The sequence below is a fragment of the Sphaeramia orbicularis genome, chromosome 21 (genome assembly GCF_902148855.1).
Source record: "Sphaeramia orbicularis chromosome 21, fSphaOr1.1, whole genome shotgun sequence".
NCBI classification, from domain to species: domain Eukaryota; kingdom Metazoa; phylum Chordata; class Actinopteri; order Kurtiformes; family Apogonidae; genus Sphaeramia; species Sphaeramia orbicularis.
In genome coordinates this window covers 12,047,702-12,073,055 of record NC_043977.1, presented here as the reverse complement: position 1 = coordinate 12,073,055, position 25,354 = coordinate 12,047,702, and the positions used below count along the sequence as shown (strand labels likewise).

General features: G+C 35.1%; 1 protein-coding gene across 1 annotated transcript in view; it reads right to left on the bottom strand.

Annotated features, from left to right (window-relative positions):
* Positions 1 to 25,354, bottom strand: part of LOC115413027 (general transcription factor IIF subunit 2-like) — a 125,259-nt gene that overhangs the window by 8,466 nt on the left and 91,439 nt on the right. Inside the window, exons 5-6 of the mRNA XM_030125742.1 lie at positions 19,926 to 20,007; positions 3,277 to 3,376 (exon numbers count right to left, since the gene is read on the bottom strand). Of these exons, the coding sequence (XP_029981602.1) occupies positions 3,277 to 3,376; positions 19,926 to 20,007 (182 nt within the window). The remainder of the gene's footprint in view (positions 1 to 3,276; positions 3,377 to 19,925; positions 20,008 to 25,354) is intronic.

Genomic DNA, 25,354 nt, shown 5'->3' with positions numbered 1-25,354 from the left:
AAGGACAAATCCTACCGATTTCTGTGGGTTTCCTTCTGCAGAAAAATCTCCCCCTGACACAGACTTGAGATAATCACAGATGTTTTCACCCGGGTAGGGGGTTAAGTGTGTGACTGACGCCTGAAATTACTGATTGAAGATTTCATCAAATTCCTCAGCTGTGAAAAGTGTCCTCTCTCTTCTACAACAGCACAAAATAATACAAGGTCAATGATGGAAGGTCATCTGTGTTTGTAATACTGTGCAGTTGGTTGCTTTTATATTTGTTGTTTTTGAATGGTTGCAAATAGTGAAAAGAAAATCCGTGTGCAACAAATAAATGGTCTCTGCAGGCAAAAAAAAAAAAAAAAAAGAAAGGCTCCAATGTTTGTTGGATGAAACCTGGTATAAAACAAGTCAGTTTAATCTTTTATAGTGTTTTCATTTGGACAAAGAGAATAGAACTGCATGAGAAATACTTTGTTACCCACCCACCCCCCCAAACAGGAGGCAAGGGGTATTGTTTTTGGTTTGTTTTTTTTTTTCTTTGTTACCACTTTAGCAGCAAAACTATAGGTTAAAATCATACCAAAGTTGGTTTATAGATTACCAGTGACCCAGAATAGATCTCTTTACATTTTTAGAAGAGCAAGTCAAAGTTCAAATTTTTATGAATTTTTCAATTCTTTTTTCCCCCATTTACTTAAAATGGGTGAAATTTCAAATGTCTGTAGCAGCAAAACTATTGGTTGAATTCATACCAAATTAGGTTTATACAGGGGTTGGACAAAATAATGGAAACACCTTCACCTCAAGATGATAATGCCCCAATCCATACAGCTAGAATTGTTGAAGAATGGCATGAGGAACATTCTAATGAAGTGGAGCATCTCATATGGCCAGCACAGTCCCCAGACCTCAACATTATTGAGCATTTATGGTCAGTTTTAGAGATTCAAGTAAGACGTCAATTTTTCACCGCCATCGTCTCTAAAAGAGTTGGAGGGTATTCTAACTGAAGAATGGCTTAAAATTCCTTTGGAAACAATTCACAAGTTGTATGAATCAATACCTCGGAGAATTGAGGCTGTAATTGCCGCAAAAGGCGGACCTACACCATATTAAATTATATTTTGTTGATTTTTTAAGGTGTTTCCATTATTTTGTCCAACCCCTGTAGATTGCCAGTGACCTAGATTCGATGTGATTTGGAAAAAGTAGGTGAAAGTTAAAAATTTTCATGAATTTTTTTACATCTTTTTTCCCCATTTACTTATAATGGGCAAAATTTCACATGTCTATAAAAACATCAATTTTGTTTCAATTTACTTCAAACTTGGCACATATATAGATGCAGCTGATATGCTGACATCAGCACACACATAGACATGATGACATCAGCTGGATCGATGCCAAAATAAGCTACAATATGTGCGAGGGGCGGGGTTTGTTGTGCCTGGCACCACTTGTTTTCTCTGGTTTCGTTGCCTGTAGCTCTAAGTTATGCCCGGTTTCCTTTTTGTCTCAGCAGTTTTACTCTCATGTGCATTTATATGACCACATCATGGCCAGAATACACCTTAAAATTATTTTCCTCCAGATCTCAACTGCACTGCAAACAGTTCAGATGATACAAAATCAGACATACTTAAACACAACAAAAACCAACACCCAGCAATTGTAGATACTGTATCTGCCAGTATTTCCCCCTGAACACTAACACTTTTGACATCTGCAAGAAAGTATTTCAAACGGGGCCAATAAACTGTGCTCAGAGCAAAAACAGCTCTGTTAGAAAGAAGACAAATATTATTATCAATGTATCAACACATCTTGTATTATAAAAAAAAATCTTGAGTTGATTTCTTATGTCTAGAGTAAAAGTCTAGCAATGGAAAACAGACAACTAAGTGAGTAGCAGTAAAGCAGTTATTTAAGACTGACTTACATGTGGAAGTTGTACGACTCATTTGTATGAAGGAAGGGAGGATGGATGGATGATGGATGTTGTGCATACCATTGTGACTGATAAATCAACATAACATCATGAAATCATGTAAATATATAAACCACTTTAACTGGTGTGTTATCTGTACGCATTATAAGCTTTCTGCATGTATGTTCATGCCACCTCAAATACCACACACTGAGGTTTAGGGGTTAGGGATAGGAGCAGGGTTAGGGTTAGAGGTAGAGGTAGGGTTAAGGATAGGGTTGGGTTAGGAGTAGGAGTAGGTTTAGGGGTAGGGTTAGAGTTAGGGTTAGGGGTAGGGTTAGGGTTAGGGTAAGGGGTAGAGGTAGAGTTAGTGTTAGGGGTAGGGGTGAGGTTAGGGGTAGGGGTGAGGTTAGGGGTAGGGGTGAGGTTAGGGGTAGGGGTATATGTACTAGAGGTCTTGGCTTCAACTGACACATGATCACATGGCGCTTATCAACACGTGAAAGGATGAAACTGCGTACATATAACACACCAGATGTCATCAGAACTGGTGTGACATCCACTGTGGTTTCATGAGCTCAGTCTTGATAAATCTTGGTCAATATGCACGTACAGTTTAAGTGTTTTTCTTTTCTTTTAATGCAAAAGCATCTTGTCAGTGCAACTTTCATCTGTGTTGGATTATAAAGATCTTTTTATCTACACAGTGTGTGACTGTTTGATCTTCCAGTTGTGTTTTTAAATACTTTTTATCCTATTATTGTGTATCGGTTTTTAATATACATATATATATATATATATATAGATAGATAGATAGATAGATAGATAGATAGATAGATAGATATAATTTTATTTTTTTTATTTTTTATTTTTTTTACTAGTTTTATCTTCTGCCTGATATCCTCCTGTGACCCAAGAAAATACAAGTTTTGGCTTTTTTAAAATATTAAATAATTGCCTTTTTTGGAAACATCACAATGCAACACTTTTTCAGATGCAATTTTTAAATTTTTATGGAATGTGCTTTGCAGTGGACAGCGTTTTTTTGTTTGTTTTGTTTTGTTTTTTGTGTTTTGTATTTGCTGTTGCTTGTCTTAGCCAGGACACCCTTAAAAAAATTCTTAATTGTAATGGGATTTTCCTGGTGAAAAAAAAGTTACATTAAAAAAAAAAAAAAAGAAAATTAAGAGGATATATTTTCCTATAATGAGATGAAATATCAGAAGTCTGTGAGATTAAAGTGTACAGTAGGAGACGTACAGATGAAATGTTATTTTCCATTTCTTCCTCTTTAACTGGTGCTTAATATTTCGTGCAGTATCACTTTAAAGCAGTGACTAAAGCCTGCTCATGGGTCTTACATTGAAGTCGTGGTTGGCCACAGGCTTGAAGACGTTGGTGACGGCTCTCTCCAGCTGCTGAGACAAACGCTGAGGCTTCATCGACTCTTGAATCTGCAGCCTGACACACACACACACACACACACACACGCACACACACACACACACACACACACACACCAAAACACACACAGTTAACCCTTTGGTAACATTTTAAGAACATTTCTATTTTATATTATTCAAAATGAGCTTATTTGAGCAGGTAAGTAATAATTTTTTGTTGATGAAAGGTTCATTTATTAATTAATGACCAATTTATTTCTTTATCTTATCAATGAAAGAGGGCAGTTTTCAGTTTATATTTTGTACCCAAAATTACTTTCAAAAATTTGTTATTTTATATATATATATATATATATATATATATATATATATATATATATATATATATATATATATATATATATATAAATAAAACAGTAAAATATATGTTGCTTGTTTCTAAATTTTTGAAAATATAAACAGACACCTTTGGCACAGGAACAAATTTTGCCAAATTTTTTTCAATCAAAAATGCTGAAGCAAGAGTTGGGAGTACTTGGCTAAAAAAGTATATTTCAGGGGGCACTCCACTGTAAAAAATTTGAGAACCACTGTTGTAGAAGATGATAGTGTTTACTGCGGAGCCTCTGAACGTCCAAATGGGTGATATCTGATGACCACAAAAACAAGACAAACTGCTTTTAACCATATAACGCCAAATGTATCATATTTGACACATGAGTTTTAAAGCCCTCTACATGATAAGTGTGATATTTTTTTCTTGAAAAACCTGATGTATACAATTAGATACATGCAATACACAGATAATCCACCAGGGGGAGGAATTCATTCACCAGAGGCCTTTCCAGTGACACAACAAGACTGTCATTAATGAGGAAGGAGGAAGAACTTTGACCATTTTAAAAAGGAATTACCAATTTGTTCGACATGTTTGTGTTATATTATGTTTTTGTTTGTTCCAAAATAATAATATTTCAGCATTGAGACCTGATGGATCAAATATAATACAAAATTGAAACTCATACATGAAAATTGATATTTGAAAAACTTTTTTTGTTGTTGTTGTTCACAAGGACCATTAAAGGCTCCAGTTTGAAAGAGCTGGGATTTACTGTCAGTGATTTAATGGTTGAGACTTCACAGGGTTAATGTCTGCTCTGGACATGCTTTGTGTTTTTCTTTGATCTAACTTTGATCTCCACTGACACATGTGCCTGTTGGCATCAAGGCGACTGTCAACGCCTCCAACTGAAACCATCCAAGGGAGGAATGGCAGCTGCTGTTCTCTGATAGTCTGCTTTCTATTTATTTTTATTGACTTTCATTCATGTTGACTGGACCGACTCATAGAACTCCGATAAAAAACACTGAAAACAAAACACTGCAGCATCCTGGTGTCCCATCCCATGATTAAAAATATACTGAACTAAACCATACTGATACTACACTGATAATATACTGATACTACACTAATACTATACTGATACTATACTAATAGTACTATACTATACTATACTGATAGTGATACTGATACCAATACTACTATACTATACTACTACTATATGGATATTGATACTGATACTAAACTGATACTATATCTATACTATACTGATACTATACTGATACTATACTAATATACTATACTATACTATACTGACAGTGATATTGATACTATACTATACTACTACCATACTGATATTAATACTGATACTAAACTGATACTATAACTGTACTACACTGATACTGATACTATAGTAATATACTATACTATACTATACTGATACTATACAGATACTACACTGATACCATACTAATACTATACTAATACTAATATTCTTTACTAATAGTGATACTGATACTATACTATGCTATACTACTTCTATACTGATATTGATACTAATACTATAACTATACTATACTGATACTATACTGATACTATACTAATGCTGAAAATATACTATATTAATACTAAACTATACTATCCTACACTATACTAATACTATACTACAATATCCTGATACTGATACTATACTATCAAACCTCTTCTACTAATGAATTTAATATATTGAAATTACTTGTTTCTCATATTTTGTCATTGGTATGTTAATAAAACAACAAGTATGCAGTGATTTTAAGTTTTACATCTACCCTGCCTGCAAGTCAAGGCAAGCGGAGCAGCAATGATAAATACAGAAGGAAAATAACTCAATAATTAAAATCAGTTCATTTTTACTCTAATGAATATTCGTTTTGAACATTATGCATTTTTTTCATTTTTTATGGCTAATGAAATCAGGAGATTTAATTTCTTTTAGGAAAATTTTAGTTACCACAGTATTTATTCAACATGAGAATTAAATACCATCATTTGGGAGCTCTGATGTGCTTCAGTGTTGAGATATAATTGAACCAAACTGCTCTGATGTGCATTTCCAGTGAGCTGTAATTTGGCAAATATGTAACCGTGGATTCTGCAGATGTTAAAGACATCATGTACCATAGAACAACTGTCATGAATCATTCAGAAGTAATGACTTATTGAACTTTCTCATATTCATTTAAGATGAAGATGATAAAAACATATAAGAATCATCCAAAAAAAAAAAAGAAAAACTTAAACAGTTCAAAAAGTTCAAGGAGAAGAGACTATTCTAATTAGAAGTTAAATAATAGAGTATTTTTTAAAGGTTGATATAATAGTCATGACTCTTAGGAAAAAGCTAAATAAATAAATAAATAATCTCAACACTGCTGGAAATGTGCCATTTATGCCATTATCACAAACATAACTGAACTGCACATTTGAGCCCAAGTAATAAATGTATAACTCAGCTGAGTGAATACATCTGGAAGATCAAGTTAACTGTGTTATTTTTTATTTTTTCAGCCATTACTCTCTGTTATAATCAGTCATTCCAGGTTACTTTAATATTAATTTTCTGCACCGATCAGTTCTGCCTATAATGACAGTTTGGAAAATGTCTCATCCATCATTTTAATGTTATAGTTTGTCAGTGGGAAGCCAGAGGTAGATTTCTATCACACTGGTTGTTGGTTTGACAGCACAGCATCAAAAGCATGGGGAATGTTAAATAAATGTAATAAATTAAAGTATTTCTAACAGTTTAAAGGAGTGTTTCCAAAACTATTTAAGGAACTTTTTAGATGTGACAAATGAGTGAAAAACCATTTTTAATGCCATTTCCAAATCAGCAACTGTGAAAGAGGTACAAGATTGATAAATTACAACTCCTTTTTATGCATGTTATTAAAAAATAGTTAAAATTTAATGAGGCTGGGTAATTGCATCAGGCAGCGTTGACAGGCAGCCTCTCCCTCTCATCTGTAAAACAGAACACACATTTACATTTATAGATTCGACCAGATGTTACAATTATCAGAATCATACAAACATTCACTGTCAGAGGAGATGAAAATCTACTCATCAGACCACATGACCTTTTTCTGTTGAAACAGGTCAATCTTTATGCTCTCTATAAACTGAGGGTTGTGGGTGGGTGATGACCCTGAATCAGACCACGGGACTGGTTCTGAAAAGGTCGCAAAGAAATCGATTCAAATGCTTCGTGATCTGATGTCAGGTCTTTGGGTTTTTTTAGATTTGTTTGAAAGACATGCAGTAGATATATAGTTGTAGCATGTAGTACAGTGGCAGTCGTATTTGAATACTGGGGAGTAAACATGGGTTCATGCATTTGATTTATAATCAAAGGGACTGAGACCTAAAACCATCAAAACTGAAATGTCAATTAGAATCCAGACAGCTTCCAAAAATATGTAGGGTTTACATATTACATGTGTAAGTAAGTAAGTAAGTAAGTAAGTAAGTAAGTACAGTATATGTGCGTAAGTACATATGTATGTATGTATGTATGTAGGTGTGTGTGTGTATGTATGTATGTATGTATGTATATATGTATGTGTGTGTGTGTGTGTGTGTGTGTGTGTATATAAGTGTGTGTGTGTGTATGTATGTATGTATGTATGTATGTATGTATGTATGTAGGTGTGTGTATGTATGTATGTATGTGTGTGTATGTATGTATGTATGTGTGTGTATGTATGTAGGTGTATGTATGTATATGTGTAGGTGTGTGTATGTATGTATGTATGTAGGTGTATGTCTGTCTGTCTGTCTGTCTGTATGTATGTATGTAGGTGTGTGTGTGTATGTATGTATGTACGTACATGCATACGTGTATGTATGTATGTAGGTGTGTGTATGTATGTATGTATGTATGTAGGTGTATGTATGTATATATGTATGTATGTAGGTGTATGTCTGTCTGTCTGTCTGTCTGTCTGTATGTATGTATGTAGGTGTGTGTGTATGTATGTATGTACGTACGTACATACGTGTATGTATGTATGTAGGTGTGTGTATGTATGTATGTATGTAGGTGTATGTATGTATGTATGCATGTAGGTGTGTGTGTGTGTGTGTGTATTTATGTATGTATGTATGTAGGTGTGTGTGTATGTATGTATGTGTGTATGTAGGTGTGTGTATGTATGTATGTGTGTATGTGTGTATGTATGTATGTAGGTGTGTGTATGTATGTATGTATGTATGTATGTATGTGTGTGTGTGTGTATGTATGTAGGTGTGTGTGTATGTGTGTATGTATGTGTGTGTGTGTGTGTGTGTGTGTGTGTATTTATGTATGTATGTATGTATGTATGTATGTATGTAGGTGTGTGTGTATGTATGTATGTGTGTATGTAGGTGTGTGTATGTAGGTGTGTGTATGTATGTATGTGTGTATGTATGTATGTAGGTGTGTGTATGTATGTATGTATGTGTGTGTGTGTGTGTGTATGTATGTGTGTATGTATGTATGTGTGTGTGTGTGTGTGTGTATGTATGTGTGTGTGTGTGTGTGTGTGTGTGTGTGTGTATGTATGTATGTATCTATGTATGTATGGTTCTCCCCGAGGTTTCTCCCTTTTCCCACTGGGTTTTGAGTTTTTCCTTGCCGAGAAGGAGGGTCTAAGGACAGGGGATGCCCAGGACGCTACTCATCTTCTTGCTGTTTATTTGACTGTTGTTTACATCCAACTGACTCTGTAAAGCCCTTTGAGATAACCTTGTTGTGATATTGGGCTATACAAATAAAATTGAATTGAATTGTATGTATGTATGTATGTATGTATGTATGTATGTATGTATGTATGTATGTATGTATGTATGTATGTATGTATGTATGTATGTATGTATGTAGGTAGGTAGGTAGGTAGGTAGGTAGGTAGGTAGGTAGGTAGGTAGGTAGGTAGGTGTGTGTGTGTGTGTGTGTGTGTGTGTGTGTGTGTGTGTGTGTGTGTGTATGTATGTATGTATGTAGGTAAGTAGGTATGCAAATGTGTTTATGTGTGTATGGACACTTTAATAAATGTAAAAAAAAAAATAAAAAATGCTGTGTTACAGCTGCCACACACAGGTATATAAAACCACTGGAATACAATAAACACTGACAGTCTGCATTTCATTGTGATCAGCCTGTGACTGAAACTGTTCTAAATGTTGATTTCATTCATTATTATTATTAGTATAACCAAAATTAACAGTGTTCAGTTGTAACATTCACTCATTCACTTGTAACATGTAATCAGTGTCATGTGTTCTGAATGCAGGAGTGAAAATGTGTATACAATAAAAAAAATAAATATATTTAAAAAAAAAAAAAACAGCTAATACTGATGTTGAATATTTACTAAACAGTCTACTGTGGAAAAATGAATCCCTCTTGGCTTTGAAATCTATAAAAATGGTTCAGAAATTAACAACTGGGGGCAGATGTGGTTGAGAAACACCAGTATAATGCATCATAAAATAGAAAAACTACAGTAAATGCAGCTTTAACATTCAACCACAGACTGCTTGTGTCATAGATAAAAACAATAATTAACAATAATAAGAACAATATGAATAAAACTGTGTGTGTCTGAGGGGAAGTGTTGCATAAGCACTTCTTTTACAGCACAAACCTGTGTTGACTTTTCTACCGCGGCTCCTCTTGAATTGTTTCACAAGGACATGTCCACACAAACACACACACACTGCCATGACAACGTAATGTCGTGCATATCCTGTAGCCTGCCATGATGGAGGCACATTTGTCAGCTGCTGTCCAAATGGACGATTACGAAACGCCAGCGAGTCTTTGGAACATGGGAGATCAAATATAATCAAAGTGTATGTTGTGGAGCGAAGAGTCTCTGAAAGTACAACTAATAAGTAAGAAGTGTGTGAGAAGGTGGAAGCAGGACGTTTTTAGAGTTAAATATCTGTGTTATTCAAGCTCTGATGTACTTTTGTGTCCTTTTCTTTAAAATCAAGGTTTATTTATTGATATTTTTCAAGTTTTCACAATAAACAAAAGGTCAAGGTTACTTTATTTATATTCGTAGGTAGATTTGTTTTGCAGTCTAGGTGATTGCCTTGGCATTACAACAACACATACATTAAACATGAAAGACAGGCACTTGATCACGCTTACAGACAGGACAAAACAAAAAGTGCTCAGTGTTCCACCATTCATCGGTATAGCAGCATGGATAAGTAAATAAAATAGGTGAGCTCGAATAAATAAAAACAAGATGCAATAAAACACAATAAAAACCAGAAAAGATAAAAACAATAAAAACTAGAAGCACTTGGAGAGCGCAGACCTCCGCCAAGGCTGATCAGTGGCCCCCCACCGTGGGCCCCCCCCACGCCAAGGAGGTTATGTTTTTGCCAGGGTTTGTTTGTCTGTTTGTCTGTCTGTCCGTTAGTGTGCAACATAACTCAAAAAGTTATGGACAGATTTTGATTAAATTTTCTAGTCTGCCCCACCCCCCCCACCCCCACCCCCGTGGGCCCCCCCACCCCCGATCACCACCAAAATTTAATCATTTCTTCCTTATCCCATTTCCAACAAACCCTGAAAATTTCATCCAAATCTGTCCATAACTTTTTGAGTTATGTTGCACACTAACGGACAGACAAACAAACAAACAAACAAACAAACAAACCCTGGCAAAAACATAACCTCCTTGGCGGAGGTAACAATCTGGGATAAAAACCCAAGTAAGAACATACAAATAAATACAAAATTAAAAAATTGGAAGTCACATAATAATAAACAGAGCAAAAAAAAAAAAAATGGAATAAATAACTAAATAAGTTAGTAAAGTGCAATGTCACTATACAAAATACACAAAATAATAACAAACTAGTCCCCACCCCAGTACAGCTCCAACAGAGGACAAACACTACAAATGTACACACTGGACATATTCACATTCAGCTGAGACAAAAAAAAAAAAAAAAAAAGGAAAGGGAAAGGGATCATGATAATAAAACATAATGAGACCGCACTTGAAAACCCTCTGCTTTCAGACCACATCAAAAGTTTTTGCACATATGGACGGACAGACGGGCGGATGGACGACGAACCGATGACAATACCCAGCAGCGAGGGTAAAAAGCAAACTGATGGATATGATTAAATTAACACACAGGTGTCAAACATGCGGCCCGGGGGCCAAATCCGGCCCGCCAAGGGTTCCAGTCCGGCCCCTGGGATGAATTTGTGAAATGTAAAAATTACACTGACTATATTAACTATCAAGAATGTTAGAATCCTTTTAGGTCAATTCAATCTCAAGTGGGTCAGACCAGTAAAATACTATCATAATAAGCCATAAATAATGAAAACTACAAATTTTTTTTTATCTTTGTTGTAGCGTAAAAAAAAAAAGTAAAATTACACAAAAATGTTTGCATTTACAGACGAACCTTTTGCAAAAAATGTCAATAACCTGAAATTTCTTAAGAGATGTGGAACTGTACCAATATTCTGCCTGTTACTAAATGTTCTGTGTATTTGTAGATCCACTGTGATCTTTAACCCTTTCATGCACAGTGGTCACGCCAGTGGACAGTTACTCTACAGCTTTACTCTTGTATATTCATGAGTTTTGTTGTTTTAGTTCCATATCAACCAACACAGTGGACACTTATGCATCATCTCATAAACTGCAATTCATACCATTATTGTAACTTTGCTGTTCTTGATTGGTTCTTGAGTGGAAATCAATTGTTAATATTTATTTTTTGCATATTATCTCCATGAAGTGAGTAATAACTAGTATTAGAATATGTTAAAATGTGAGAAAACATCAGATTAGCTGCATTAAACATGGTTTCATTTCACTGTTTTCATATCACTTTATGATATTGGGTTTTAAATACATGTTCCTTTGTTTCAAGAATAAAATTCCTGGTGTAGCTGAGTGGACATTTTTGTAACTCCATGAAAAACAGGTTGATTTAAAAAATCAATCACTGTTTTTTTTTTCATGCCTAAAGAGGAATAAAAACACTCAGGAAAAAAAATCTTGATTAAGGTTCTCATAATTCATGCATGAAAGGGTTAAGTTGTAATGCACATGTATAAATGACAAACTAAGGCGTAATATTGTTCACATTGCACTTATTTTTCCTCAGAATTTTCAGGGTGTTCATATTTGTTCATGTTATCTTCAAGTACGGTTTGTAGATGTAAACATTTTCAATACGGAATTTTACTTTTTTCTTGCAATAAACGAGTTCTGAAGATTTTACTTTTGCCAATTTATGATTAATGGTTTTTTTAATATTACAGGTGAATAAAATGGCTTCGACTAGAAGATCTTGCAAAAATAAGCCTGACGTATTCTGCTACATCTGCGGTGAATACACCATTGTACCTAACAGGAATCAAGTCACAAGTTTTATAAAGTGTGCTTACCAATCTTATTTTGGTATTAATGTAATTAAATGTAATCAATTTTGTGAGAAGATCTAATTTTTCCAAAATCAAATTAGCAAAAAAACCTGACCTGATTGAGAAAAACAGATGTCATTTTTGGATGTAGCGGTGCAAAATGGTCCTAATTCAGTTGAAAAAACCTAGACAACTTGCAAAAAACATTTTTTTGTAACCCAGTGTTATGAATACATTGCTTGAAATTATAAATCTTATACTTGTGAAATGAAAAGTTCTATAAATGCTGAAAAGTTCTGTAAATAAAGTTTAAAAAAAAAAATAGTTTGGCATGTGGACTGACACATACTACTCACACTTTGTAACTGTTCAAACTTGTACACATTTGTCTCCATATGTTTTCTTTACAGACATCATCTGCTGATCAAGTGAGAAGAATCCAAGCAGACGCAGAACACATGAAAACAGAAGCTCCTCTAAACTCCGCCTCCCCTGGCTGATGTTCCACAGTCACACATCAGTAAACTGTTGTGTGTTTGCCTTGGGTCTTAGCGTACGAGTACATCTGCCACGGCGATGCGGTTGCTATAGCGATACCATCCACTAACTCGGGCTGGAAAAAACGGATTCCAGTCGAGAGGAGACGGCGGTAGATGAGGCCTGAAGTGTTGAGTGTACACAAGTTAAAAGCACAACGCGTCCAAACTTTTGCACCCCGGGTGGAATTAATCACAACACTTCAACACATTCACAAGCACATGTTTAGAAACTAGTTCTGCCCTGACGGGTTTATTTGTTGGAGTGTTTTGTTCCACTCCCACTCAGTACAAACTGTATTATTTTAATTTGCTGAAGGTAAATACATCAGGAACATATCATTTAAAATAACTTTGTACAGACTGAGACCACTTTAAGCAATATTTTCAGCTTTACAGACCGACGTAATATTGATAATGTGGAACAAGAATAATGCAGTGTGCACACCATTGCGGATATTCTGCGAAACACATATTTTTCCTCAATGTTTGGGTTTCATCCTGAGGTTAACAGTGTATTATGTCCAAAAAAAAAAAAAATTTAAATTGTGTGAATCATGTGTATCCATGTGGACAAAGAAGGACAAGGAAAATGGGGAACTTTGCAACAAGTGGCAGCATCATCCTAATAATGTTGCTTTGTGTCTGTAACCATAGCAACTACAACAATAATAATGGTGAACATATTCTGGCTTATTTACTTTGGGCTAACCAAAGCAGTTACAATTCACAATTTAATTTGGTACATCTACAACACTTCACATAAAAACCTCTGCGTCTACTGCAGGGGTGTCAAAGTCATTTTCTTTCAGCCCAATATGATCTGAAGTGGGTCGGACCAGAAACATAAAAGCATAATAATATATATATATAATGTCAACTCCAAACTCCATCTTTTATAACGAATAAACTAAAATTACAGCATGAAAACATTTACATCTACAAATGATCCTTTAAAAAAAAGTGAATAACATGAACAACCATTTGCACATGTGCATTACAACTTACAGACCATAGTGCATCTACAAATGCACAAAACATTTAATAAACAGATACAATATTGATGAAATTGCACTTATTTTTCATAATACATTTCATGTTTGTATTTGTTCAGGTTATTCACATTTTTTGTGAAAGGACAGTTTATAAATGTAAACATTTTCATGTAATTGTTAAAAAAACGTACACTAAAACAAAGAGAATAATTTGTAGTTGTCATTATTTATACGTTATTATAGCGTTTTAGTTGTCTAAGCCAGTGTTTCCCAACCTTTTTGAGCCACGGCACATACAGGGTGACACAAAAAAACAGGAACTTTTTAACAATCCAATAAAACCAAGAGTGATGGAAGAAAAATATTTTATTCATAGTAATTGAAATCTTAAACCATGCCATTTAAGAAACAATGATGGAATTTTCATTTTTTAAAAATTACTTCCTGTAGATGGCGTCCTCCTGTACGGATGCATTCTTGAAATCTGCTGTTGAGATTCCTCATTGACCGCTGCAACATCTCAGCTGGGATACTGTGAATTTCATCCTGAATTCTCTGTTTTAACTCATCCAGAGTTCATGGTCAAGTCGTGTACACTTTACTCTTGAGATAGCCGCCAATGGTTACTAAAATGGGGGTGTGTTTACTTGCTCAAGGTCACTGTCTCGCAGTGCTGCCACTTGCTCATGTCTGCCAATACGCACTTCAAAAATTCCCGTTTTTTTGGGTCACCCTGTACTTGTACAAGGTGACCATAGTAACCATTAGTGGCTGTGCGAGAATTGTTCGGTAACCGTGTGACCTCAAGATTCGGTAACGTTCCCTGGCCCCCTAGATCGCCAGATTTGTCCGTTTGTGATTTTTTCTTGCGGGTCTATCTCAAGAGTAAAGTGTACACGACTCAACCAAGAACTCTGGATGAGTTAAAACAGAGAATTCAGGATGAAATTCACAGTATTCCAGCTGAGATGTTGCAGCGGTCAATGAGGAATCTCAACAGCAGATTTCAAGAATGTATTCGTACAGGAGGACGCCATCTACAGGAAGTAATTTTTAAAAAATGAAAATTCCATCATTGTTTCTTAAATGGCATGGTTTAAGATTTCAATTACTATGAATAAAATATTTTTCTTCCATCACTCATGGTTCTATTGGATTGTTAAAAAGTTCCCGTTTTTTTGTGTCGCCCTGAATTTTACATTAGAAAAATCACAAGGCACACCACCAAACAAAATTGTCACAAAAAGTAGATTTATTGAAATATAATGTAAATCTAGTCTCAATTTATTTACTCAGTGTGAAACTTGGGCCTGTTTAGTTGAACACAAAGCTGATATTCTTGCAGAAATTGAAGAAAGACACACACAAATCTTCCTAAACAGCTCTGAGTCTCTCTCTTTTTTGGAGGGGGCACATCGGGGGTGCATGGGCGACATTGTCACGGGGCGTTTGGAACAAGAAAGCTGAGAGGGGTGCATCAGTGACCCCTTGGACGGACCCCCGGATTGAGGTCCATTGTATAACAGTATGGGAGGCATTTCCCCCCGCCCCAACCCGACGCCCAGCGTTCGCGGGTAATTCACTGATTCAGTAGTGAGGGGGGGCTTTATCAACAGAACACACCCCATCGGGGCCAGTTTACGTTCACTTTGCAAAGGGAAACAGGAGACTGTTGTTGTAGAGTGGATCATTGGTGCGTGCAGTCGTATGTATCTATATGATGCTGCTCGCTTACAGTACCAATCAGGTGGAACTGGATAATCTTCCACGGCACACATGATGATTTCTCACGGCACACTAATGTTGCCATGGCACAGTGGTTGGGAAACACTGGTCTAAGCCATTTGAGACTGAACTAGGCTGAATGAGGAACCTGAACTAAAATGATTAATTGTTCATATCTAAAGTGTAATTTTTACATTTCACAAATTCATCCCACACATCAGTCTGGACCCTTTGGTGGGCCGGCTTTGGCCTGCAGCCCACATGTTTAACACCCCTGGTCTACTGTGTCCAATATTAATTGGTCCACAGCATCCACATCAAGCCAAACCTGCAGTAGTGGGACAATTTCTAGTGTGGGTTGTTATAATGACCTGAAGCTCCGCCCCTTCAGCTGTGTCCCATGGGACCTAATTATGGGAAAGAATGTGCTGTTGTCAATGGAGAGAGATGAGTAATCCTGTTTAGGTGAGGCACCATTCACACAGATAATGTCAATTTAAAACTTAATTATACAAGACAAACAGTTGTGGTTTCTGGCAAAGATAGTAAAGAAACATCCAGTTCTGTGTTTAACAGTGTAAGGGACTGAGTGTGTTGTTGTACATGATACATATCACCAGTACAATAGAATTACATCTGACATTCCATACATTTGAACAGAGTTCTTATCCAAAAGTTCAGATCTGCACTGTGTCTTTTAAGCTTTAAGTTTTTATCTGTCTTTTTTTTTTATTGCTTTTTATTGCTTCCCCTGCACCCCGCTGTAATGCTTTTAATGTTTTAAGTAAAGCACTTTGAATTGTCTTGTACATGAAATGTGCTATATAAATAGACCTGCCTTGTCTTTCAAAAACACCGGCTGCCTTGACACATTTGATCCTAACCCATACAGACCCAAACATCCACCACCGACCAAAAACATCTACTGATCGAAACTGTTCAATAACTTCTGATCCACTGATCCTATCAATATGTGTAAATAACTGGTGTAAAATACAGTTTGTCATCTTTTCATGGTCATCAGATATGAACCATTTGGACGTTCAGAGGCTCCATAGTTACCGTGGAAACACCATCTTCTATAACATTGATTCCCCAGTAAAACCCTTGGAGTTGGATCAATGAAAGTGGATGGACACACTGGGTTTATGTTCAGTTAATGATAGATTTTACTGAAAATGTCAACTTTTTCTTCATTTTTCTCTGTTTCTGATATAATAACCATCAACTTTAATCTGAGCTTTTTTAACAGCTGCATGATCAGTGAATTAAATATGAGAAAACACATGATTTTCACTGAAAAAACACAAAACAAAGAAGATAATATTATAATAACTAGTGATAAATGGCTTAAGAAAGTGTAAGGCTCAAAAGTGAAAAATGGAATGGAAAAGCAACTAACGTCCCAAAGATCTGTAGGTTTGCCCATTTTGTTTCATCGAACACATCGACTTCAAGGACTAAATGTTTACATGAGACAGAGACGCCTTTGTGTCGAGATGAAGAACATTATCAGTTCATCTGTCAGTGCTCAGTGTCTGATCGGTGCATGAAACAGCTGCAGAGTTTTTGTTTCTGAAGCTGCAATGTCATAAAAACACAACTAAAAAAACAAAGATGTTCCAGAAAATTCAACTGTTTCGTCTGAAAAACAAAGCCTTAATTGCATTAATAATTGTTTGCTGTTTTATTAGGTTATGGCTGTTATTAAGAAGAGTTCTGTTTCAAAATCATTATTTCCATTGTTCAATGGTGTTCCTGTAGGCAATAAATTATTTTTATTTTTGTATTGCAGTGACTCAGAGGCTTTTTCTGGCTCTTATTTTTTGCATTGCTTTTTTTTTTTTTTTTTTTTAGAACATTACAGCAGTCTCATTTTTCTTTTCATGCACCATTTTTCATGCACCATCTCTGTCCTTGATATGCTCTAATTCCTTCATACATATACACATCTATATTTTACATTTTTATCCCACTGCTGCACACATTACTAATGTTGTATTAGTATTTTCACTGTCAATTATTCTGTACATTAAGTTCTGGGTTAATTGTTTGGTCAATAATATGCCAGAAAATGGATTATACGAGGGCCGTTCAATAAGTTCATGGCCTCACCCAGAAATACTGGTTGTTATAATACAGGATGTTACATTCTTTCGTGATGGGATAGTGATGCTTGAACATCGATGGACCAAGTGCATTGCTGTAAATGGAGATTATGTTGAAAAATAAAATATAAATTATCAGTCTGTGTTGTTCTGTTCTGGGTGAGGCCATGAACTTATTGAACGGCCCTCGTATATGAAGTTTAAAAGGTAGACTTACTGTCCCAGAAAAAAACTGAAGATAATTCACATTTATGAAGCTGTAATCTGAGAATTTTGTCTTTAAAAACTCAGATTATCAATGATCAATTTGATTAATTTATGAGCTGACAGTTACTCCATTAAGCTCCAGTCTGCAGTGACTGTAATAATATTATATAATGTACTGTCTGCTGAAGCGTTACAGATTTTGCTTTTGGCTATGAATGAAAAATTCATATCATATGGGAAATTAAAACCAGTTCATTCAGAGTACCACCCCGCAAAAATAGCAATATTCTACTTTTTAATATATTTTTCAAAAATCTAATCTTGTAGAATATTATGCTGCTGGCTAAATAACTGGTGTCTATTATTATGAATCCAGTGGGTGATTTTTTCCACTTTTCAGGCTGATACACTGGGTGTATAAAAAAAAAAAAAAAAAAAAAAAACATTTTGAAACATTACCCCCAGTTCCGCATTTCAGAATTTTTGGAATTTTCTTTCATGGACGTTGGTTGGTAGGGGATTGGTGGATATTTGTCTGATTTTACAGACCCAGGTTTTCATACAAATTGCAAATTGCACAGTCCAAGTTAAAACTGGTTTGCATGAAGTAGCGGTGGGATTTAAATCCAATCAAAGGTCATGGGAGGGGACAATGGGCATCCATGTTGTTTTCCACAAAATCACCAGGTTACAGCATGAACACTTTGGCCACCATGTCAGTTTCATTTCTGTACCCATGGCAGCTGTTCCTGCCTTTCAAAGTTAATTTAACTGGTTTAGGCCTGAAAATGTCACTGAAGACAAGCCAAGTTAGGGTTAGGGTTAGCCCTGTAAATTTGGACAAATATCCACCAATCCTCTACCTACCAACGCCCATAAAAGAAAATTCCAAAAATGATCAAATGCAGAACTAATTTTTGAAAATGTATAGTTTTTTTTAATACACCCTGTATATATATATATATATATATATATATATATATATATATATATATATATATATATATAAATAAAATTTTATTTATAGAACTTTTCATTTAACAAGTACAGGGTGGGGAAGCAAAATTTACAATATTTTGAGGCAGGGATTGAAAGACAGTGTATGACCAATTAGTTTATTGAAAGTCATGAGAATTTATTTACCACAAGAAAATTGACATAATAGAAAATGTTTTTATTCTATGTATCCTCCTTCTTTCTCAATAACTGCCTTCACACGCTTCCTGAAACTTGCGCAAGTGTTCCTCAAATATTCGGGGGGCAACTTCTCCCATTCTTTTTTAATAGTATCTTCCAGACTTTCTCGTAATAGTTTTGCTCATAGTCATTCTCTTCTTTACATTATAAACAGTCTTTATGGACACTCCAACTATTTTTGAAATCTCCTTTGGTGTGACGAGTGCACTCAGCAAATCACACACTCTTTGACGTTTGCTTTCCTGATTACTCATATGGGCAAAAGTTTCTGAAAAGGTATGGATAATAGTGTTAGGTATGATTATGACATCAATATATGTTTGGTTTCAAAACAATTGACGTAGTGCCTGCTGAGAAAAAACAACTAAATGTTCATTGTAAATTTTGCTTCCCCACCCTGTACTAATATATGTTAGTGGGTATTTTATACTAACTCACACATTTATTTTCCAATAGATGTCTTTTAAACAGTTATTAATACAGGAATTCATTATTTCAGGTAGTTATAAAGCACTTACTACTCATTTATTAAGTATATGTTGTGAGCTCGTCTAAAGTGTGGACTGTCTATGCCATCTAAAGCATTTACAAATGAGATTTAAAGGTTGTCAGTGCCTAAAGACTTACAAAAGTCTCAGTTATTCTAACAAAGCAAAGACAAAGCACATGGGATTATCAAACAAACTGCATGATTGAATGATGGATGATTATGATTATGAATGATTAGTAACATATTTATAACTGTGCTTATAACCCATATACTAATGAGTATTTATGTCAGAAATATGCTTTATAAATGATGAATTTAGTATTTGTTAATGCTTAACTAATGCTTCATAGTGTGTACTTATTATAAAGTGTCACCGAAAATAAATAAATAAATAAACAAAACAGGTCAATAACAATATAAACACCGAATATGTGTTTAAAGTTCCAGGTCAGGTAACATTCAGGCTGATAGTTCTGCTGTAGTTTTCTCTTATGTACTACTAACCAGGCACAGTTGTTATTTAACGCTGGTTCACCTAATCCCATGTGAATATGAGCCCGGTGGTGAAGTTCACTCACTTTTTCAGCTTCATGTAGTTGTCATTGACGACGGGTCTGCATTCGGCTCGGTGCACCACCAACCCCTCCAGACTGATTTCATCTACAACAAAGACAGTGACTCAGCTGCTCAGTCATTATTCACACACATTCACATTCAGACACTGTTTGGGGAACAAAAAAACAACACGCACAGATACTTATGTTAGTCACTTACATGTTAACCTGAGTTTTATTGTGCAAAATTCAGTGACGCACACATTTATCTGAAACATTTAAAGAATTATATCCTACTAGTATGTGACTGATGGGGAGCCACGGGCTGTAGATGTGGAAGTTTTTATGCTGGGGAGAACAGATTTTGGTTAAAGATGTGAGTCTATATTGTATAAGTATTGACATAAAAATAGTTTGGTAAGTAATTCTTTAAAATGTGAACGGCAATTAATACATTAACCCTTTCATACATAGTGGTCACTACAGTGGACACTTATTCTATAGCTGTTCTCTTGTATATTCATGGGTTTTGTTGTTTTATTTCCATATAAGCTGATACAGTGGACATTTATGCATCATCCCATACATTGTAATTCATACCATTACTGTAACTTTGCTGTTCTTGATAAACCTGATCTGCACTAACATGTTTGAGTGTAAATAGTGGGAACTTGAGTAATTAATGTCAATGTTAACGAACACTGGCCACCCCCCCATTATTATTTTGTTTAATTGTTTTATTTGTTTACAGTAGCAGCTATCATGTTTTAGGCATATTTTTGGGCATGCTAATATAGTTTGATACAGGCATTGTGGGGGCGGTGGTCCGGAGGAGGTCCTCAGGTGAGACAGGAAGAGAAGCATGTGGAGTTAGCAGAAAAAAATGTCTGACATGTATGTGTAATGTGCTGCACGGAAGTAAGTACAACTTTCTGGAAAAACTCATGCACGCCTGGAGCTCAGTTTGTGTCAGTGTGCAACAAAATCAATTGCTTGTTATTGTTAACAGACTGTAATTAACCATTTTTCTTGAACAAAAAGATTTTTTTTATGCATATTATCTCCATAAAGTGAGTAATAACTAATATTAGAGTAAGTTAAAATGTGACAAAACATCAGATTAGCAGCATTAAAAAAATTGATTTCATACTTTTCGCACAGTGTATCAGTAAATACATGTTTCTTTGCTTCAAAAATTAAATGCATGATGTCCAGCTGAGTGGATATTTTTGCAACTCCATGAAAAATAGGTTCATAAAAATTTTTTCAATCGCATTGTTGTTTTCATGCCTAAAGAGGAATAAAAACACTCCAGAAAAATAACTTGATAAGGGTCAAAAACTCTCTGAAGGGACATTTTAGAGACAATTTGACCCACATTTTTATTTTTAAATTAATTTTTGCTTTAGTTGGACCATAAGGGATTATCCAAAACAAGGAGCTACTTTATATTGAAATAAATGTTGGAATGGCGATCAATTAAAGTTCGCTCTCTGACTGGACATGACTGTTTTGACCCATTAAGGTCCATGGATGAAAGGGTTAATACAGCAGAGTGTAATAGTGAGCCACGGAGCGCACAAACGGGATGGGGGTGAATAATTTGTAAGATATAGGGGGAGGGTACCTCACAATGAATATGCGCAGAAGTGAAAGGGAAACTTAACAGGCGTTCCTAATTCCTCTATGTCTCCTGCTGTTGTGAAGCTCATTTCCCTTTTCCCTTCCTCCTGAAACTTTGCAGACTTTGTTTTGAGGGGGTGGGACATTTGTTTAAGGGGGTATTGCCCCCTCTTGCCCTCTCCAGAACTGGGTCTGATACCAATATGTTGGGACTGTAGCTTGTAAATATGGCGTTCCTGTTTTTAACTTCATTTCCCATCATGCAGCGTGCTACTGCGCTTCCGTGATTGCATTCCAAAATAGAAAGTAAAGCTTATTTATAAAGTGCATTTCACAAATAAAATTCACAAAGTGCTGTACATAAAATGGGTGCAGTAAAACAACATAGAAATAATTTCATAAAATAAATAAAAAGGATAAATCCATCAACCAACAGCTCTGCATCTAACTGTACATTCACTGTGAGTAGAAATATCACCTACTATGTTCAAATAAACTGCATAAAAGGGCATTTGTTCCCACGTTTCACTGCGTCACACAAAATGACTAATACCAACAATGCAAAATGCAGAGGATAATATTATAATAAATAGTGATATTACTAAGAGGATGTTAAATGTAGCTGTAAATTCACATGGAAGTCGACACAAAATAATTGCACGTCTGTAAGGCTGAAAATACTACAAAGATACATTTTCATAATGAATTAGTCTGAGAGACATGTTTCCTCGTATCTGCTCTGTGAAAACTGTTAGTAGTAACCCTGAGTCATGATTGTAACTTCTGACAGTTAAACAAAAGATGCACCGACGTCTGTTGTTCAAGATAATAAACAGAAATGAACCTGACAGAGCTCTGGTGCATTGTACCGTGTGCATTCATGTTTGTTTGAATTTTCTCTTTTGTTTGATGAGAAATTCAAGGCTTTAAGTTATTATGTGTCCTCTAAGACATGAAAGGAAAACATAATTCATAACATACTCCCTGAATCTTTCCTTTCATTTGAAATATTATCGTAGATTCATTATTTTTAGATCATCAATCAATCAATTTATTATAAAATTATAACAAACAGTTAAAATCGACAATTCATTTACAAGATACATTTTGTAATAGGACACCCCAGAAGCAGTCCTCAGCTTATAAATGGGGCCCCTAAACATATGATAAGAGACACAATTTACATTATAATCTTTAATAAATTCAAATGTTCTAAGTAACTACAAACATATTTTAAAATATTTGCTTATCTACCTAACGATGATTCATGTCCTTTCCTGAGTTCTATTGTAACAATAATAATAATAATAATAATAATAATTTATTTGTAAAGCGCTTTCAATCAAAGTGCTGAACAGATATAAAATCAATCAGAATAAAACATAAAAACTAAAAACATTAACAGTAAAAGCAAATCAAATCATCATTGTAGTCAGCATATTCCAATATTCTCAGATAATTTAATAGTCAGACATGGGGCTTTATCCACATCATAAAGAGTTTACATTTAGTTTACAATTGATAAATAACAGATTATTAAAATTTTTATCTATCGATCTATCTATCTATCTATCTATCTATCTAGACAATGCATATGGAGGACTGAACCTGCCAAATTAAAATATATATACAGAAATATATACATGTAAATATAAATATGCCAGAATTAGCTAAAGGCTACTTTCCATCCATAGTCCCTGGCAGGTCAGAAGAAATAACATTATAATGGAAAAAATTACAAATAAATACCAAAAATTAAAAAATTAAAAACACAATAGAAGAACTGAACAACTGGTACGCACTAACCCAGTGGTTTCCAACCTATTTTGGCTCGTGACCCCATGTTAACATCACAAGTTTCTGGTGACCTCAGACATACAAAACAGAAACTTTTTTTTTTTTTTTTGGTCCTAAAATTAATTTGTTTTTGATTATGTAATAGTTTGCTATGCTATGTTGCAATTAAACATTAATTTTAGATGACATTTAGTCTATATAATGTATATTATTATGGACAGAGGCAGAAAAGTCAGGTGTAGATTACTGCACAAAGTGAGAATTTTATTTTCCTTGGTCAGGATATGTACAGTCAGTCCAGCTTGGATTTACAAGGCTGACAATTAATACTGAACAAACAAGAACTCAAACTATGAATTATGAAAGAGCTGCAGCATCTGAAACTGACCACAATGAACATTTGACAGATAAACAGAACCACAGTGCTTCAGTTTCAGCTTCAGAGTTTATCATGTCTCTTATGGATTGGGATTGTCTCTCAACTCACATATATTTTTTATCACTAAGTTTTTTCTTTTTTCTTATCAATTACTAGAAATTTCAGGAGACCCCATTTGAATATTGACCCCACATGAGGTCCTGACCCCAAGGTTGAAAAACACTGCACTAATGACAGTAACAAAGAACACCGAGAAGACAGTGAAGCATAAAATTAGTGCTGACAGATCTGTTTTCTTTTTAGCCACTGTTTTGGATCATCTTTAAAAGTGTTAAATGTGATCCAGTCTCTTATTGGAGCTGGACTCTCCTTTCAGACCTCAGTACCTTTGACTGAAAACACCTGTTTACTGAAGGCTGTGTGTCTAAGTGGTTCTGCACAGTCACCTCTGGACTGAATTAGCATTACAACGAGGGGTGTGTATTGGCAAGAATCTGGTGATACAATACAAATCACAATACTAGGATCATGATACCATATATCATGATACTGTTAAAAAAAAGCAATTTTTTTTACCAAGGAGGTTATGTTTTTGCCGGTGTTGGTTTATCTGTCTGAGTGTCTGTCCATGTGCAAGATAACTCAAAAAGTTAAGGACAGATTTGGATGAAAACTTCGGGAAATGTTGATACTGGCAGAAGGAAGAAATTATTAAATTTTGGTGTGTGTGTGTGTTTGTGGTGGTGGTGGTGGTGGGGGGGGTGCACTGATCTGCCTTGGCGGAGGTCTACACTCTCTGAGTGCTTTTCTAGTTGTCTTTTTTCTTGAAGATTATTTCTTGGAAGAATTGAATTACACCAGAAATATGTACAAATACTAAATGCATTTTTATTTGACCTGAATAGGATCTAATGCTATATCAAAAAAATTTTTTTAAGTCTCCTAGTTTCCAAAGGAATAAAAACCTGCCACTCTCAGACAGTAAAAAGTGCTTTTAGGATGCTTCAAATAACCATTATTTAATAAAACAGTGTTAAATAATAATAAATAAAATAGAAACAAAAAAGAAAAACAACAAACAGAAATGAACTTCCGATATGTCTGCATTTGAATAAATACCTAAAAATATCGATACAGTACTTTTTAATATTGATACAGTATCGTGAAATGAAATATCGCAATATATTGCAGAACCGATATTTTCTTACAGCCCTAATTACAACGACCAAGTTATTCAGGTTTTACACAGATACACAACAGATGAGATGATTCCTGTTACCAGTGAGCAGCAGAATGATGGAGCATCAGGAGAAAAGAATCATAAACTGGCATAAAGTTGAAGTTAAAAATGCACCAGTTATTGAAATCTCTGCAGCTGTGGCCTTGAAATAAAACCACAAGTCCTTGTTTATCCGAGGCTGAGACGAGACAGACTAAAAACCCACTTGAGCCTGAAACAAGACCATGACCTTCATGTACTACAACATTGTCGATCACTGTTGAAGTGTAAGGGTGAAATGCCTCTCATCCCACTGTCCACCTACGACGACACAAACAGGATACAGAGAACGACACCGACTTCACAGAACAGCAGGAGAACCAAAATAAAGTCTGGATTCATTTGAACACAGACTGCACTGTATGAGTATAATAA